We start from the raw sequence: 19730 nt of genomic DNA on the forward strand, positions 1-19730 counted from the left end.
GGGGTCCAGCTGCAAGGCGGGAGCGCGACTAATACGCAATTCAGACATAATCAATCAGTAGTAGTGGATTTTTTTTAGGTGCTAATTTGTTGGAGGGGAAAATCTTGCTTTACTTCTGATGAAGGAAAAAAATGAGGCTGTTAAATGGAAACAATGACGTGACTTTGCATTTTCGGAATGAAATGTGATCATAACGAGTTAGCTTGTATGCTAGCGCGGGTGTTCATTTTTAGCCTACATGAGCTCAGAGCAAGAATTTTCTGGCGCTATTGCTAGCCTATGCTACTGCAGTAGTAAAATCACAATGAACAGTGCAAACAATTGAAGGCAATTTACTCCATAGAACAGATTTTTTTCCCCTCTCCCTTCCCCGTGCAGAAATGTGTGTTTTTACGTCAAAACCCCACTTTGGAGAAGCGCATGCTGTGAGATTGACAGCACAAAAGAGGCAGCGGATGAAAGGGGCATTTAAGGGAGGAAACAAGGAGATCCTCCCGCGGCTCCCAAACGCCATTTCCGCACCTTCCACGGCCAACGACGGGGAGATATCAAAGAATAATTCATATCGCCTCATCCGGCGAAGCAGCCGCGCGGTGTCACGCGACTATTAGAAGACGGTGTGCAGAGACAAAGAGAGGAGTGGACATTTGGTCTCTCACGTCTGTCATTTTTTTCTTTCTTTCGCTGTAGCATATTTAATACGCACCCATTTCTCTTTGTTCTTCCTTTTTTGTCATGACTTCACCATCAGCTGCTGCCACGGCACCCTCCCGCGTGCGTCCTACTCCCTAGCCACTCCCTTCCACCGACTCGTCGCAAAGTAACTTTGTTACTGGTCGTTATCGACTACAAATCTGTGACAATTGGGAAGGTTAACAAGGCATGATAACGTTTTCAGCACCATGGACAGCGATATCCTTTTACTATATATTTCTTCATGTAAAACAGATTAAAAAACTTACTTTGTGCTGCACAAAAAAAACGGGTTATGCGACCTTTCAAAAAAAAATGCCAATCAAGTTCTGTTGCTCCTCCCATGACGTCTAACAGCGTAAAAAAATGGCGGTGAAGACGGCGGGAAGCAGAAAAACGGACATAGCCATTTTTTGACTTCCCGGGTATCGTGTCCAAACCGTCGTTTGCCCCCCGCCCGTTGATGGTGGTAAACTTTAGTGGCTTCATAAAACACAGGCGGCGGCGGCTTACTGTTAACTTAATTAAGGCCGGCCGCCTGCCGTCCTGCCCGCGGTGCCTGGCTGCATGCGGCAAAGACAATCTCCTATCGATCGGGCTTAGCGCAACAATCAATTCATCTCTATTGCTAGCTATTAGGAAGCATTTGTGGCTAGTTAACGTGGAGAGGAAACGGCACGTGAGGAAGTCCTGGCTACAAGTATGAAAAGGTGAAAAAAAAAATGCCATTGAACGCTATCTGTAAAGGCGCTAAAGCGCTCAGTCACTCCCTCAACATCGTACGGGCCAATAAGATTGGCCTTTTGTGGGTATAAGCAGCTGGTTTAAAGACTCGACGTCCAACTGACAGTCGGTGCTCTTTTATGTGGCGCTAACGCTTTGGGCGCCGAGGACGGAGATTACGGGGCGAACCCGCTAGAAGTGAAAGCCCCTGAGGAAACGGGGGGGAAATTACCCCTCTTATGTCATTGGAGACGATGATACCTCGCCAGAGAAAATTCAATCTGGGTTGAGCGCTGAGGAATTGAATTCAAAACCTGGTTTTTACAGTTTGGGAAGGTTTCGCAATGAGCGTCGGGGTTTTCGGTTCTTCGCAAACTGGTCGAACATCTGTCTTGGTAGTGAATGAACTATGAGGAAAAAATAATAATAATCTAGGGGGTTAAGAATTAGGGATGTCTTCAGTTCGATCATGTGATCAGAAATCGGGGTCAAGGACAGTATTTTTTTAGAAGATTGGAATCAAATACTTAAAAGCAGGTACCTTGGGGAAAAAATAATGTCTAATTTGGTCCACATTCTCGGAAGATAGGTCTCGAGTGACGTCTTAAAAATGTCCACAAATCTGGAAAGCAATCAAGAGAGGGTTTTTCAAGTTGGGGCTTGAAAGGCAAAGCAAGGAACAAACCTTGATCAGAAAAGCGTAAAGCTCCGGAGATCTGCTGGCTGCTGACGCCTTCCTATGGAGTTGATCAAAACAAAATTCCAAACGGAATATTTGGTCTGACATTGGCCAGAACAGCCCATCAAAAATTTATGTTGCACTCAAACTATTCACAAGATTATTTACAATTTAAAAATCAGCGTTTTCCTGAAAACAGGCAATTCCACGACTACCCAGTCAACAATAAACCCATTTATTTAACTATCAACATACCGAGGCTCACCAAAAATCAATTTTGGTTTAAATATATATATATATATATATATATTTTATAGAGGGATATTTGTGACAAAAATAAGTGGGCAACAATTTGCTTGACTAATCCCTTCTTCTTTCCCGTCAACTCACCACGGATCAATTTCATATCTTCCCGCGAATTAACGAGTGATTAATATTCCGCCGGAAACATTTCTTTATGTAAACGTGACATTTAAATGTCAGAATGGCCTGGATAATCAGCTTGGTATTTCAACGCGCCTTTTTCCGACTGTGACCGTCCGTCCACTGCTCAGTCTTGTCTTTTTTTTTTTTTTTTTTTGGTCCTTCGGTTTTAATTTTTTTTACAGACGAGGCTGCTGGCATTTTTTAAAAAAATTTTTAAGTGGTACTGGGAAAATTCAAATTATAAATGCAAATGTACTGGAGTTTACGGAATATAAATCGTCATTTTTTTCAGAGCTTGGTTGAGCCTGTGATTTATTCAAATGGTCAAAATATCGTCAACGTTATGATTGACAGCCGGCACGGACACGCTTAGTGTCTTGACGCTAACAAGCCGAGCCTTTTTTCTCCTATATTAAAAGATTCATAACGTATACTTACTCTATTCATCTTCATTTTGAAGGCTGGTCAACAATAATCTTAATTTTTGCCCATTTAAATTGACTTCAAATTGACTGTCGCTTTAAGACATTTCGCACGATATTGAGAGTTAGCTTGCTGAATGTTAGCATATTTATATTTGTTATTATTATATGTCCCGATCACTTATTTTTGTCTTGATCTGAAATGTAATTAGAAGGGAAAAATAGCTAATTTTTTTCCGCCCAATTTGAATAAATCTTTCTCGAGGCTGATTAGCGAAAACATTTTTCATTGGCGCAGCAAAAATAAGAGCGAATTATGGTCTGGAAAAATTCCATACACATCTGTACGTGATTGGAATCACAGTATAGTATAGGAGACATTAAATAATTCATCCCTTTCATGTTCTCACATTGTCAAGGTTCAGCTTTTCCACCCCAAAAATAAAAAATAAAACAGCGCAATGTGCTCTACATCCACAAGGTTGCATTTGACTCTTTTCTCTTTGATCAATTACGGACGTAACCTTGACTTTGCGTCGAGAGACGATGAAAATGGGGTTGTAATAAAAAGCACAAAGCTCAAAAAACAGTCTATTCCGGACATCGCGCTAATAATTAAAAGTACAAAAGATGAAAGGCTAAAAGTACGAGTCGGAATGAGATGGCAAGTTTGAAGTATTTCTGTACAAAGCCGACTGTGGTTATTAAACGTGTCCATTTTCGGGGGTATTAGTGTCAACGGATGTCAGACGGGACAAGCATCGGCGCCCCGGCTACATCCTCGACCGGATCAGACGCACGGCCAACGGCCAGATGTCAGTCAACGTTTCGGGCCAATGACTTGGCTTTGAAAAACAAAACAACAAGCAGCAATTGATGGCAACCAAAACTAGAGATTTGGCTTCAATTCAGAGAGAAACTTTCACATCACGACGATTCATATTCATTCCTACTCTACGTACAAAACAAAATGTTATCATTTTTCAACAAGGCCGCAAAATCAAAAGTTTCCGAGTGGTGCGTTCAAGTGCACTACTGGAACTTGGTCAATTTCCATCAAAACATCCCTTTCGAAGGCAGTCAATGAGTTCATAAGCACACCAACCCACCTGAGTTTGATACCCCCCGATTTTCGGACTGCGTCGCCTAGCCGTTTATCTCCGACACCCCGCGGCTTACACGATCAAAACTGCGAATATTTCAGCGGCGTGCGTATCCAACAGAGATTTCTCCAAAGGCTACCATTTACGCTTTTGCTTTTTTTCTTCCCCCCAGCCTCCCTTTTATCACCAACGACCATCTCTCTTCATTTTCTCGCCCGTCTTTTCCCTTTTCTTTCATTTTCCATTCGCCTTCCATCATTTTGTCTCTTCCACTTTCTATTTATATCTTTTTTTCCTCTCTCTCTCTCTCTCTCTCTCTCTCTCTCTCTCTCTCTCTCTCTCTCTCTCCTCCTCGCCGCCATTATCTCTCCCTCCTCGCTTCTCCTCTCCTAATCGGTTTACGTGGCACTATGCGGCATCGCCCGACCAAAAAAAAAAAAATCCCCTTACGCACCCGAGTACGTATCTACGCAAACAAGCCGGGCCGTAAATGAATCATGGCGCTTCCCTTCATTGACTCTTATGTATCTTAATGGGCAATCTAAGCCGCGGCCGCTTTTATGAGGGAATTGTTTGTGTGTGTCATACTCCGAAGAGGAGGGTTAACTACTTTGTGATGAATAGCGGGTATTAGGAGATACTAGCGGCGGACCCGGGGGCTCTCACATTAGGGCGTCGATACGCGTTTTCCTAGCGACGACATAATGGCGTGGCGTGTTATTTGGGTAGGATTCAGAAAAAGCGGGCGTGTGGGTTATTTGGAGTGTAAAAGACACCAGACAAGCACACAGATGGACGCGCAGCGGGCTAAGAAACATCAACGCGACACCGAAGACTCGTAGGGAGCGCTAGATTTGCCTCTCGGTGATGATTGGGCGAAGTAAATGGACTGCGGGTTGGTCGGAGTTCATTACAATGGAAAATATTCCCTCGTTTGCTACTGCTGATCGTTTAGAGGTGTCAAAGTGGCGGCCCGGGGGCCAAATCTGGCCCGCCGCATCATTTTGTGTGGCCCGGGAAAGTAAATGATGAGTGCCGACTTTCTGTTTTAGGAGCAAATTAAAATAAAGAGGATAGATGTTTATTACATTTCCTGATTTTCCCCCTGTAAATCAATAATTGTAATTTTTTAAGCTATTTTTTTCTTTGTTTTTAGTTCAAAAATCATTTTGTAAAATCTAAAAATATATTTTAAAAAAAGCTAAAATAAACATTGTTATAGATCTATAAAAAAACGGAATATTCAGGGCTTTTAATCCAGTTCTTTTAATTCATTTATAAAATTAAAAAAATCTAATTATATCTAAAATGGTCCGGCCCACGTGAAATCAAGTTGACGTTAAAGCGTCCCGCGAACCAACCGGAGTCTGGCACCCTTGATTTAGAGTATCCGGCGGCTATTAGCTATTATTGGCTGGGATAGGCTCCAGCACCCCACGATCCAAAGCGGAAGTGAAAATGAACGCTTTCACGGCAATAGATATCGAATTTATTTGGACCGGCGGCAATCATTCCTGTTTTTTTTAAGGAAAAAATCCACCCTAGCCTGGTTTTGTCGGCCATCTTTGTCAATGGCAGTGAAAGTTGATTATTAACAAAGTTTTAATGGTTTGGAATTCTACCGCTTCTGTCGAGAGAGTTAATTAAAAGTCAAGCTTATTAATAAAATGTTGGCCTCGATTTGAGGTAATCATTTCAATGGGTTAATAAATAGTAGTAGAGTGCTTAAGTGATTAAAAAATATCAATGGTAGCCAGTCAGTTATTTACAGTGGTTACAAAATGAAATAATTAATATTCTTATCCTGTCTAATCCATCTCACCTAAAATTTCACTGAAAAGTGCCCCAAATTAAAGTGATTTTTTTTTTAAAATGTTATGTTATTGATCATGCCAATAGACATTTTTAATTTGGAATGACTCATCGTCCAAGAATCGTTATCATTTAATACCAGGCTGCCTGTTGAAATAAAAGTTAAAAAAGCCACTTATTTTTGGGCACAAATTCATATTTCCCAGCACGCAAACATTGCTGGGCTGGCGACCGCTTTAATTGACTTCTCAATAGGACGTCGACAATGGAAAGAATGACACAAAATGGCAGAAATAAAAATGAGAAAGCAGTCTTGCTCTTTTCAATGAATGGTACATTGTGTCCAAAATGGCCCTACGTTAACGGAAGGCAAATTTAAATTAAAAAAAAAATAATAATAATCTGGTGGTGGTCTGGCAATTGAAAAATAAAAATGCGCTTTCGCGGTTTTGACTTCCGACAGAAGCAGATTGCGGCGCCCCCTTCGCCACAGTGGGGCGAGGAAAAGCTGCAACCGGGCCAAATATGCTCCAAATTTGGGGCCAAGATGGCGACTCGGATCACTAGAATTGACCTGATTCTTGTTTTTTTACAAGTGTGAAGCCAAAACTAGCTGACAGTTAACGTTAAATCCAGTCAATGTTCCTTCTCAGTCAAAATGGATGGCACGCCAAGCGCTAAAATGAGCATTCCCAGCCGGTTGAACTAAATTATGATACCATAAAAAAGGAATGTGTGTATGAAGTTGTATGGAAGAAAGGAAACTAGCTGTTGCGCTCTTTTCTGTTTTAGTTTTTTTTGGCCTAATTAAGAGCATTTCCATGACGGGCACGAAAGCGCAAAGTTAGTCAAGTTGAATCAAGGCGCTTTTTATTCCTAAATGTGATTTGATTTATTCATTTTCATTTGGCAGAGAGTCTTTCTCATCTGCTTCCCTGGATACAAAATGCACGCCTTTAATGGATTGGCTTAGTCGTCGCGAAGGTTTGATGGCATCCAAAAGGAAAAATTCATCACTTTCACTGCCATCTATTATAATCGATATTCAGCTTTCATTTTTTTGGGGGGGGGGGCCCTGTTCCATAATTTTACTTTATTTTTTTTCGGGGACACTATCTTACTATCCCATATTTCCACTTCTATTTTGTTGTTGCCGTGGCGGCTTTGATGTCATCACATCAAAAAAGGCTGAGTCATGTATTGGCGACAACAACCTGCATTTGTAATAAAAAAAAACTAAAAAAACTTTTGCTTTAAGACGTAAATAAATGCATGGTGACCGGGAATATGATCAAAAGGCTTTTTTTTCTCTCCCCGCGATGAATTAGACTCGATCTGACGTCCTCGCTCATATTTTGGACAGAAGCGTTGTTGCGTATCGGGCTTGGTTTGAGAAACATAACCCATCCAGCCACCCACCCACGGCTGCCCACCGCAGAGCATCCATTTTGAAAGAAGAGGTCAGGACTTGGGGAATGTGATGCGGCGAGATTAAAATTGGCCGCCGGTGTGCCCCGAAGAGACGAACGCTTAGCGGCCGCGGCGTTTCGAAAGGGTGCTGATAACGGCTAGAAAATGTAGACTTGGCTTATTTCAAAATATAGCATCAACTAAGGGATTTAGTTTTTTGGCTGCCAGGGATTTGAGGGCAATTTTCAGACATTTTAAAAGGGTGATTAGATGAATTTTTGAATCTCTGAACGTGACTACCATTAGCTGCCATTGTTGTCAAGATTTTAGGTCATTTTTAGAGGATATCAGACATGTTATATTGCCATTAACGTCCAATTTTAGACTTTTCAACATACTTTAGTCGAGATGAACACATTGATGACTTTGATTTGTTAACTAGAGCTCATAATTGTTACGACATTTACCAGTTAATCTGTGGACATGTCAACCCGTATATTAATTTGTCCAATCCACAAATTCGGGGCTCGTTTAAACCATTTTAGATGAAAAGTTTGATTAACCAGTTAAAGAAATTCTTTTTTTTTTCATTGACAGCACTACCATCATAAATCTATTTATTTACTTTGTGAATTTCTCGAGCAAGGCACTAAAAGCGTCCAAATGTGGGAATAGCAAACCTGCCTTTCCAATTTAAGAACAATTTACAAGGACCCAAAGGCAAGTTAGTGCTATTCCACCCACTGCGCAATCTATGTTAGCCTTTCTAAGTAGTCCCGAGATCAATACGTGAAGGTTCATCCTGGGCGGACGCCATCCATGTCGAGGGAGCCCCGCCCCCGTCACGGGGAAGCATCAGTCAGCGCTAAAGGCTTTTTCCGCTAGGCCCTTGGACGCATTCCAGCTCTTGGCAACACGTTTTCCATTTCCCCCTATTGGCCCGCTTCCAGATCTTAATGTATTGACTGGAAGTAGTAAAGAAGGAATTACGGGCCGTTTGGGTAGCAGATAGACCGGGATTGGTTGGGCAGGTGACGTTATTTAACGTTCCTAAATATGACCGACATTTTTCCTTTCCATTAATTCCTATTGTAAAGCCGATTTTGCTGGAAATATGCATTGGAATTTGATCACGGTCGTCCTTCGACAGACTAAAATCTCAAAAACGGGCCTAAGTCGACGGTGTGGATGAAGACGTTGCGCAAAAACTCGGGAAGATAAAGCGCTTTTGTCAAGAAGAGACTGTTGGATGCGTCTAAAGTTGGTCAAGAAACAAAGGACGTCACTGGACGACCAAAAAAAAGACACGTCCAAGTAGCCGCAAATTGAGAAAGCGTCGCTCGAGGCCATTTTGAAATCACGCCGTGGCGGAACCATCCACAACAAAATGTCTGCGGCAGCCAGACAGCGAGAGACAGAGGACACTTGGAAAAAACTTGGGAGCTACCTGAGGCGAAGACGCGGTGACAAATTGGACGGCGTCAAAAAGACAGCGGGACAGAAAATCTTTAGGAGGAGAGCTTTGAGATTGTGTCCAAAAGGCGCCTTGGACATAAAAGATAAAGCAAAGGCTTTTTAACTTTTTTTTTTGCCAATAAGTGCGTCGCTCTGAAGACGACGTTGGTTAGCCAAGCACAGAACGTTGTTGACTTTCAACTTGAAACTCTCCGAAAATCTAATCAATTTTTTGGTCTCGTCTTCGTTTGACACGACATCAAACCGGTTTTGACTGGGACAGGCCGACTATTTCAAATATATAGGATGGTAGTGCTGTTAAAGAAAAAAAAACTAATAATTGTGACCTGGAATGAACTCATTTCATGTCATCTTACCTTAAAAAGGCCCTCAAACGTCATGGATTGGAGGTCAATAGCCGTCAATGGCATCTGTTAAGTTAATATATACGACGGTGGTAGTGCTGTCAAGGGAAAGAAATATTATGATCTGTAATTAATGGATCTAATCTCATTTTTTAAACGCATCTAAAGTTCCCTTCATTAGCCCTCATAGGGAGCTAATGAACTAATACATTTTGGAAAAAACTATATTTTTTTACCGATTTCCATCTTACATCCAATAGTCTTTAAAATGCTTGACAAGTCATTTTCACAGACAATCCCTACTATACCCAATGATCAAAAATATGAATTAGAGCAAGGGTGTCAGACTCGGGTTGGTTGGCGGGCCGCTTTAACGTCAACTTGATTTCACGTGGGCCGGACCATTTTAGATATATTTAGATTTTTTTTAATATAAATGGATTAAAAGAACTGGATTAAAAGCCCTGAATTTTCCGTTTTTTATAGATCTAAAACAATGTTTAATTTAGCTTTTTTTATATATATTTTTAGATTTTACAAAATGATTTTTGAACTAAAAACACAGAAAAAATGGATTAAAAAAATGACAATTATTGATTTAAAAGGGGGAAAATCAGGAAATTTAATATGCATCTATACTCTTCATTTTGATTTGATCCTAAAACAGAAAGTCGGCACTCATCATTTACTTTCCCGGGCCATACAAAATGATGCAGCGGGCCAGATTTGGCCCCCGAGCCGCCACTTTGACACATGTGAATTAGACCATCTACTCAACGTTGGCAATACATTTTAGTTGACGAAGAAAATCTGCGAAAGGAAGGTTCCTCGTTAATTCAAATGTGTTTCCAACCCAGAAACGCTCTCGCCATTTTCCATACGCGTATTCATGCCGGTGTCTACGACTGGTAAATAATTCATTTGGTCCCTTAGCGTCGGAAATGTCACTGGAATTTCTCCAGCCACTTACACTGTGACATTGTTGCGTGTCATTTCAGACACGTCTTAATTTGCATTAGCTGGCCCTCTCCTCGCCGTCAATTGGCTGGCGCGAAAACCTCACGAGGAGTGGCGGACGGCGCATCCCGGCGAACCCTCCCGCCCCCGGACGCTCGACGCCTTGACAGCAGCCGGCGGGTGTCGTTTGGAGGCATTACGGCGACGAGGCACATTGGCTCCGACACCCCCCGAGCGGAATACTAATAAAAATCTGTGCGGCCGCGCGCAAAAGTGTGACTTTCATCTGCTTCGTTATCGTCAACGTTGGTTTGGAAAACAAAGAAAGGCTCAATGAAAGCTACTCGTATAATACATGTATAACTCTTGGCTACTTCTCAAAGCCAGAACATATATAAATACATATTTCCGCTCAATTACGTTAAGAGGATGGCGGACAGCGGGGGGGGATTTTACCACTCGAGTTTTGGGGGCCAGATTTAAGAAAGCCGGCGGGATTCCGTCGTCTTAAACGCTCGCAAGTGAACCGAGCTAACGGCTAACTGCGGCGCCCGCGGTGCCTAAGTGTTTCTAAACTGGCGGCGACGCTAATGGACTTATCAGCGGGCTTGGCTATTACTACGGTTAACAGAGCAAAACATGTTGTTGACGGCGCCGCCGCATTAGTTCCGGCGCATTAGACGCAAATAAGCGTTGCGCCTCTCTCGCTGCAGTCTTCACCTACAGTCGTACGCGGTCGGCTAGCTAGACGAGAGCGTCATACTGTTTAACGAGAGACGATAGTAGAAAAGAAATTAAAAAAAATCAAGGCCTTGGAAAAGTGGCTCATTTTCATACTGACTGACTAGACAATGGGATTTCTGTTAAGTCTCCATCTGACATTTGAGCACTCGTGTGCTAATCATGCTAAGTCGCCCACACGTGATCCCCATGCGTTTAAATCGGAGACAATGTTGTCGCACAAGACAAGCGCAATTCCCACACTGGGGGTTATTCCGTTTCATATCGGGAATCTGGGATTGCAATCTTAGGATTTGCCTGGAGCTGGAGCTTTTTTTTCTTCCCGCAGACTACCCCGAAGCGCAAGCTCAAAGGTTTTGCCGCGTCTTCTGATGTGCTACTTCAAAACATCAGGTATCGCTTTTTGAGAATCCCACGTACGGTGAATTAAGTCAGTTTCAAGTCGGGTTTCAAAGGGAAGTAAAAGGCCGAGCCCGACGGTCAGGTTCGCGGCCAAAGTGAACGAGGATAAGAAATTTGGATAGGTTGTATTGCGAGCCCACACGAGGCTTAACGACAGAAATGAAGAAACACGGCTGATAATCGCTCAAGGAGATACAATTCAACATCAATGTATAAAATAGCATAACACAATCACTCCAACAGTGAGGCTAGCTCCTAAAATGTCCATAATTAGCTTTGACTTGAGGCGGATTTTAAAGGTAACACTAATAAATCCCACATCTAGCTTTGAAGCAATTGATTTCAAACAAAGTACTGTTAAAAAAATATTATTTTTAAACGCATAGACAGCATCTTAAACTAAATCCCTTGTTGACATTTCTTATAACAGACAAGAGACTGCATCAGGTGAGGTTTCTCCTTTCCAATAACCCAACGAGATGACTGTTGTTCTCAAACATCCCCTCGTGTTTGCACACAAACTCACCTCCATCCTTCCATTCCCTCCCTCCCTTTCTCCCTCCCTCCCTCACCCCCCGCCGCCGTCTCGCCTGGCATCGCTTCCCGCCGCCGACACAGATGGCGACGGGACTCCGACGCAAAGCAGAAGGCGGCGGGAATCGTCTCCCGTGACGAAACGTCGCGTCCCATCTTCCCGGACACCGATTCGCGGCTCTATCGTCTCTCAAATGGCGGCCATCCGTCACCTTTGGGCGCATCGGTCCGCACGCACGGCCCTTAAAGCGTATCCCCCTTATTTCCCGCTTGTTTACACACCTATTAACCTCGGGGACGCGACCCCCCCGTCACATGACCGTCCACGCCCAGTGACAAATGACTGCCGGCTCGCCTGTTGACAAGATCCCCCCCCACCAAAAAAAAAAACCTTTTACGTCTCCCCATTGATCCGAGTCATTCAGGGCCCCTTTTTGAAAAATCGATAGTAATCATAACACTTACCAGCTGCATTCCACAGACGAAGGCCAAGGTACACCTGCCGCTGCAGCACCCCATGGCGTCCCCGGATTTTCAGCGGGTCGCGTTCATTCGAAAGTCCGCCTCCTTCGGGGTCGTCGGGCCAAAGGCGGGTGCTCTTCGGGAATGGCCAGGGAAGTCCAGATCTCGGGTGCGAATCTAGTCCGAGAAAGCAGGTTTAAGAGCGTGCCATTTTCATCATTGATTCGTTTTTTGGTTGTTTTTTTAAAGAAGGAATTCACGGGTAAACGTTAGGTTCCAGAGTCGATAACGCAGGGGGTCATCTTGGGGGGAAAAAAATTGAAAAGTTTGTAAAATGTGCTCCAATGGACCTGGCAATAATCTGGTTAATAATCCCACACAAGTGTCAAATATGGAGTAAAAGTGTCCGCTCACTGGAAGTAGCTACGTCCCGCGGGGTCCTTCCCAAAGGCGTCGGGCGACGTTTCCAAACCCGAGTCAGCGGCCGCTTGACGTCCTCCTCCTCCCCTGGCAGCCTCGCCTCTTTGGGGGGATCATTTCGCCTGGGCTTCGCCGCCGCCGCCACACAGGTGCTCCTTAGCCGTCACGGCAGAGACGACGGGTCCGGAGCGCTTAATAGAAAAGACACGGCTTTCGTTTTACAAAGTATCCACGGAGGTGAGGTTTCGGTCAAAAGAAAAAGACGTCTTCACTAGCGAGCGGCCCTCCCCGGACGGACCTTGCAGACAATGAGAGAGCGCCGCGAGGAGAGTCGCTCGCCTGCTCGCTGTCAAGTCGGCACGCACTTGGCAGCACACTTCCGGCCGGAGCTTTCAAAGTAAAATGTGGGGAAGACTACACTATGGTGACTCCCTTTACATTGGTTAATAAGGTCCTGTTTTGAAATGTGTCACTGGCTGTGAGTGAAACTATACGCTGATGGTGGATTTATTCTAAAAATTGATTAAAAAAGGGATGTTTGGATATTAAAATGATAATGCGTCATATTATTGATTCTATGTAAGGCAGATTGACAAAAAACGGGGGCGTTTTAACAATAATATGTTTCAAATATGGCAATTGAGAAACTGTTGGCATCCCTTGCAGGCAGCGAACTATTAATATATCAAAAATACTTACAATTTAAGATGAGATAGATTAATCAGCTAAAAAGTAAATGTCATAAAATCATAAATCTGTTTGAGGTGACAACTACCATTTTGCAGAACCATAATTGAGACGCCGCCGGCCAAACGTTCCTTCTTGACCTTTCAAGTGCTATGTTATTTCGCCTTTTAGTCTTATTTTGAAGGCAAGGGCGCTTGATTCCTTTCCTGCTTGAAGTGGCTGATTCTGCTCAGCGGGACTCTTTTCATTCCCCGGGATTGGATTTTTGGCCATGTTCGGTGCGCAGCTGCTCCAGAAATTGGCCTTCCACCATTCGCCGGCCCCCCCTCGTACCCCCGGGGCCATCCTCCCTATCAGCGGGAGCCCTCGCCCATCATCAATTGGCCCTAATTTCTCATTTGCTTCATTAACGTGGCGTTCCTGCTAACCAGCTATTGATGTTGAATCCTTAATGGAGGGTGCTTAATGAATTTCATATCCTATACTCAAATTGCTCAACAGCCATCAATTATGCCACTCTGGAGAGAGATTATCTCGCCTCTGGCGCGCGCTGCTGTGATCAAATTTTTGGACAGCAGTCAATCGAAACTCAAAAACAACATTTAACGGCAAATAACGCAAACGTGACGCTAACCGAAACGTCAATCCCTCGAGGTTTTCGCTCATTACAGTTGTATTTTTTTGTCTTATTGAGCGTCATTTGGATTTGTAATGGTGTCCGTATTTAGCCTTACTAGCTAAACAGCACGCGCACGGTTAATAAATGGCGCCGTCGCCGAGGCTATCGGCGCTTTCCCCCGCCGCCATCAATCTTTGTCGGCGTCCACCCCTCCCGCTCACGCACAAAGAGACACACTCGCCGCACAGGGTGCAAGGGGAGTTTAATTATGCCGCTAATCTTGATTGACAGCGGCGTACATAAAGGCGGATTCCCACAGGCTATGTGTCAAAGAGACCGCCTTTCCAAACCAAGCTATTTATAGTCATATTTCCATTTCTGTCCCCCCAAAACAACTTTTACTCTGTATATCCTAAATGGATTGGACGCCTATCCCCCTGAAAGGCCATCGTTTTCCACCAACAATGGCCATTCTTCAAAAAAAGGTCAAAAATAAATATATAAATGCAATTTGATTTGCGGTCTACACATGTCGACGCACCACTTTTTAACCACAACATTGATCGGTCGAGTCAAGTCTTTCAATTATGGGCCTTTTTTTGTATTCAAGAAGCTAGCGCCGCGTGCTTTGGCATCTACCCATCCCTCTCTCGGCGCCTTATCTAAATTCCGTCCTCAATTTCAGCAGGTGTAAACACTAGATCTTCCACTTGAGCGCCTCCTGCGCATATTGCAAATTCACGCCAGGCTATTTCCTCCGCTGGATCGCTGTCAAGATAGGACAACAAGGTGTCGTCGGCCCGTGAGAGTGGCAGAGGGTCTGAAACGCGTGGTGGGATGCCGGCGGCTGACATCTGCTCCAGGCAGATAAAGTCGTAAAGTAGCGCCCACTATCTGGGAGATTTAAACCGAACCGTGCTTCTTTGTCACTTCCCGTCGCCGTCAAACGTCAAAAACCGAGGATGTTTTGCGGGTGCGTTGTTTAGTAATGAACCGCGACTTTGACTTAAGCCCGTAAAAGCACCGCCGTCTACGCTAACTTTAAGCTTTTATGTTCCTTTCGGTCCGGGAGCCGTCATGTTAACGACTCGCCCAATCGCCGTCGCTAAACTGACGCTATCGCCTCAGGAGCTACTTTGCTGAATTGGATAGCTTGGAGTTGAATTTTTTTTGTCCTGCTGGTCAAAGTCGGTCTCTAATTGACGGGTAAAAAAATCATCTTTTACGTAGAAAAATAAATGAAACTTTCTACTTACCAATCAGGGCAGAATGAAGACGCGAAACACGCTGCCTGTCCAGTGCCGTAAAGCTTTGTTCTGGGGGAAAACCTGATGATGGATGTGCATGAAGTCATTTCTTGCCATTTCCTAATGTCACACAACAGAGACAACAGCATGAAAAGTAACAGTAACAGTTTCAACATGTGCTTTTGCCCCTTTCTTTGGGCAAAACAATTATCCTTTTCAAGGCTACGGATCAAAACCTAATTGTGTTTTATTAATGGTCTTTGTCCGACAAAACCCTTTTATGGTAATAAATGGCTTGCCAGCGAGCGCCTATGCCGTCGTGCGTGATCGTGCCCGGAGGCGGAGTCACGAGTGCCATTAGAGCGGGATATTGGCGGAGTCGCTCACGGCGGCTTCGTGGCGTTCAGTCCATTTGTCATTTTTATCAAGAGGCGAGTCAAAATGTAAATCAAATCAAGAGGCAATTTCACAAGGCGCCATTGGGTTCGACTTCAAGCAGGTAGGTCTTCATGTCTAATTGTGCAACGACAAAGGACAGAAAATAAAAAATAAGTTTCTCCGGAGAACGGAATTCATTATTTACATCTTAAATCCCGCCCTTGTGGAACAATTTCAGCCTCCAACGACTAAGCTCAGCAAACGTAAGGAAAACGTTCTTCAAAGCTCAGTGACAATTGCCGTGATTGGACGCAAGCTCATTAAAAACGCCGGCAGGGGCGCGAACCAAAGGACTAAAAAGGCTGTTTGGCTTGGGTCAAATTCTTTGTACTGGCCAGCTTGTCTGTGAAAATCAAGTTTTTAAATTATTGCCATGACTAACAGATACCAGGAGGTGGCGCTATAGGAAATCAGCACATAAGATCAACGTTTTGTTTTTAGATACTACAGTTTTCTCGAGCTAAAAAAGGCGCTAATGTTACACTAAGTCATTTTCTGTAATGTTACACTAAGTCATTTTCTGTGTTAACTAACCCAAATATTCATTAATTCTGCATAGATACTTTCAATTTGTCTAAAATGCACTTTGAAAAACACCCAAGGAGTGTCATAATTTTCGCCAAATGCTACAAACGACTGCTCCGAAAAGAGGACGTTGGAGAAAGACATTTGAGAAGGAGATGGATAGAGCGAGCTTTCGGCCGGGGGAGCAAATAATCAGTCCGGCGGAATCTGTTTGAGGAGGAAAGGTGACGGAGAAAACAATTACCTGACAGCGCGCTGCACCCGAAAAGGGAAAGGACGAGAAGGGGGGGAAAAAAAGCCGTCGGAGGGGGCCCAAAGAGAAATGGCCGGTCGGGGAGAGGATATCGATTGGTTAAAAATGCATGAGGTGTCTGGCTGGTACGCCGCTCTTTCTAATGAAGAACCCAAGCAACGCGCCCGATTTAAAACGGCTCATCGTGGTTCGCTGTGCTTCATTCGGCGAGTCGTCGGTGAGCGATGGTGACGCCGGCCATGGTGAGTAATACAGTCACTTAGCAAAATGGCCCACGTGAATCATTCCGTGGGTTCGGAACAAATTCGGGCTTCGGTCACTCCGACGTTAAAGTGGATTTTCCACGATGCGACTTTCCAGTGGAAATAAAAGCTAAGCTACGAGCGGAATTAAGGCCCCGACTGGAGATGTTTGACTTTGCGTTAGATTGGCCTGTCACGTCTATTTTTAGGAATGGCATTCCTTTTTAAAAGTTGAGCTTTGCATTTGGTTTTTCAGTCCAATGGCCTCTTCTGGTTGGTCAAAAGGGACCCACTTTAGGGTGTAAAAGTCACTCCTGTTACTAATACATATTAAATATGTTCGCAAATGTCATTTTTTCCCCCCACAACTACAAAACTGCATTTTTTTCTGAGCAAATTTAACAATTAACGGTTTATTTTCTCCATCTACCCACGCCCGTTCGTCACAATTAGTAAACAAGCCAAAACTAAAGCCACAATATGCCCATTTTCCACTCCTATCATGATAAAGATTCTTCATTAATGAGGTCAAGCTGCTGGGTGAGGGCAGGTGTAAAAATGTTCCCCAAAATCATCATCAATCAGAGAACGCGCCTACAAAAGCGCGGCGGGTCATCGTTAAGGCTAACCAGTTCGTCAGGTTAATTTCCAATCGCATGCTGTCGTCTCTGCTGTCCTTCCATCTGTCCTGGTTTGCCTATGCCAAGATTGTGTGTGTGTCTTGTACTAACTTGCATCAACACGCAGCATGTTTTGGCAAACACGCCACACGCCATCATTTTCTGGCTCAAACAAGATTGCCAACCTTCCAACTAAATAAGGATTAGAGACACCCAAACCTCAGATTTCTTGCTTATTGGACTCTCTTCAAGAGAAGGCTTTTGCGACGATTTATTTATTTATTTATTTTGGTGTCAGTCATTAAAAAAATAATAAATAAGGGGGGATAAAGTCAAGTCACATTGACAGTCGACTCAAGCAAAAAAGTGGGCGTTAAATACTGCACTGATCGGAAACGCCAAATAAAGCGCGTGTTTGGGTTGGGGCTTTTGGTTGGTTAGATTTACATATTAATTAACGCTCATGTAAGAGTTGCTAATCAACAAATGCCTGCTTCTTTTGTTTTATAGTATTCATATACAGTACAGTAGCCTTTGACACTGTCTAATTTATATTAAGTCAGATTTTTATGGATTGTCGGTCTATAGTGTTGAATAGGAGTTAGGAGTCAAAACAACAATTAAAAGTGATCTATAATGAATTGATCGAATTAATCTCATTTTAATCTCGGAGAGAAATTTGCGGAACAGTTTGACAATTTGAAGGATTGACTCTCTTTAGGTGTATATAAAGTGAGAATACAAATATTTCGGATCACATACCCGATGACCCGACTGTCCTCTACGCCGGCGCAGCACATCACAAAAACCACATCATCGACCGTTTGAATGACTTACCCGACTGGACGTCCGTAAGATGTCCTTGAAGCCAATGCGCTCAATGAGGAGATCATCTTCAAAAGCGAGAGTTTGAATGAGACTTCTCCATCGGTGGATTCCCAGCATCCTCCAGTGTGGGAGGCGACCTTTTGCCAGCCGCCAATCCACCCGAACATTATTGGCCTCGCCTGTGAACAAGTGATGAAAATAAACATGGGATGACTCTCCAGGTGAAACGCTATATGTGGCTGTCAACAATTTGGTCAAAAAGGTAGAGTCAGCTAAATAAGTGCTGCAAAAAAATATAATTGATAAACTGTCCAATGGCAGGTCAGTTGTATTTAAATGGAGGTAAAATACAGTTACATTCAGTCTTTGAGTATCATTTGCATAACTTCTATTTAGTCAAATAATAGTACCATTTTTTTCCACCTGAAAAAGTGCTTCCATTTCTGAACTATTATTCCCTGAAATCAAAGTTTAACTGCACTTTTATGAACAATAATTCCCATTAATACACTATATTCCATCACTCCACGTCTGTGTATTAACTACTAACTAACTACTATTAACTCACTCATTCCAAGTATTTATGGGGGTGTCCCGCAGATGAAAAACTCCATTCGCCACCGGGCGCGCTGATTGCTCTTGATTTCATCAGCTGAATTTCATCCGGAGACGTCACCCCCCCGAGCGTGCCTCTATTTTGCGCCGAGACAATCATCAAAACGCTGGAGCCATTTGATTGAGGGTGATAGAGGTCAAATCGTTTTTTTTTTTGCCCATCCGATTGGTCGCCGGGAATGAAATAGACCGGCGAGAACACTCGGAAATAGCGTGGGAGTGGACTTCTGCTGACCTTGATTACTGGACTGGGTGATCACTGGTCACTTAACAGGTAGTTTGGGGCATTGACTAAAGAAAATACTGACATCAAAATTTCACTGCCATATTTTTTACAAGGTTGAATTCTTATTTTTGAAGGTAACTTGATATTTTTTACAGTGTTCAATATGCTAGCAAACAAAAGAGACACAAAGCTGTAGAATGCCATTGATTTCCACATTGCGGAATGAGATCATCCTTCAAACCTTCACAATCAATGGCTGCTACGCCAATAAGGATTTTGATACGACTGGACATCGCGTGGACCAATAGGAGGGAAGAGATAGACATAGCGAGTGTGAAGAGATTTGTCAGCGTAGAGGACTAGAATTGCTTCATTATGGGAGAGGACTCGTGAATTAGTCTAGTGGCCAACAATGTTATGACAAGCGAACCTGAACGTTTTTAGAGACCAAGAGTCCAGAAACTTTTCTGACCGACTAAGTAGCCCCGCCTCCTTCGCAGCACCCTACATTCCGAGCCCAGTCCGGCCCCAACTCTGGCAGCTGTCCGGGCCGCTAAATATAGCCAATAGGGTTCAGCCTCTCGGGGCAAAAATGGAGGTCAGGTTATCAACTTGAAGTGCGAAAGGGCCAAAAACTGTCAAATCTTTCTTGCGTGAAACTCTGAAGGTGATAAAGATCCGTGTCAACGGGGAGGAGCTTGATTGACGAATGAGCGATCTCGGTCTCAGTCCACACGAATTGGACGTCCATTGCCAAAAATGTTAACAAGAATGTCTTTTTTTTTAAAGCACTTTTCTTATCTTTGTCCTTCCCGACTTCATCTTT

General features: G+C 43.6%; 1 protein-coding gene across 6 annotated transcripts in view; it reads right to left on the bottom strand.

Annotated features, from left to right (window-relative positions):
- The window catches only part of nkain2 (sodium/potassium transporting ATPase interacting 2), a 48389-nt gene that overhangs the window by 16945 nt on the left and 11714 nt on the right, over positions 1 to 19730 (bottom strand). For 4 of the 6 annotated variants that reach the window (XM_077587553.1, XM_077587551.1, XM_077587549.1 and 1 more), the window contains 4 exons: positions 18073 to 18242; positions 15167 to 15277; positions 12599 to 12795; positions 12188 to 12361 (listed from right to left, as the gene is read on the bottom strand). In XM_077587553.1, coding sequence (XP_077443679.1) covers positions 12188 to 12241 — 54 coding nt within the window. In that variant the 5' untranslated portion in view covers positions 12242 to 12361; positions 12599 to 12795; positions 15167 to 15277; positions 18073 to 18242. Of the gene's footprint in view, positions 1 to 706; positions 1814 to 12187; positions 12796 to 15166; positions 15278 to 18072; positions 18243 to 19730 lie in introns of those variants that run through there. The other 2 variants (XM_077587550.1, XR_013296881.1) reach the window with 2 other exon arrangements.

Source organism: Stigmatopora argus, chromosome 19 (assembly GCF_051989625.1).
Source record: "Stigmatopora argus isolate UIUO_Sarg chromosome 19, RoL_Sarg_1.0, whole genome shotgun sequence".
NCBI lineage: Eukaryota > Metazoa > Chordata > Actinopteri > Syngnathiformes > Syngnathidae > Stigmatopora > Stigmatopora argus.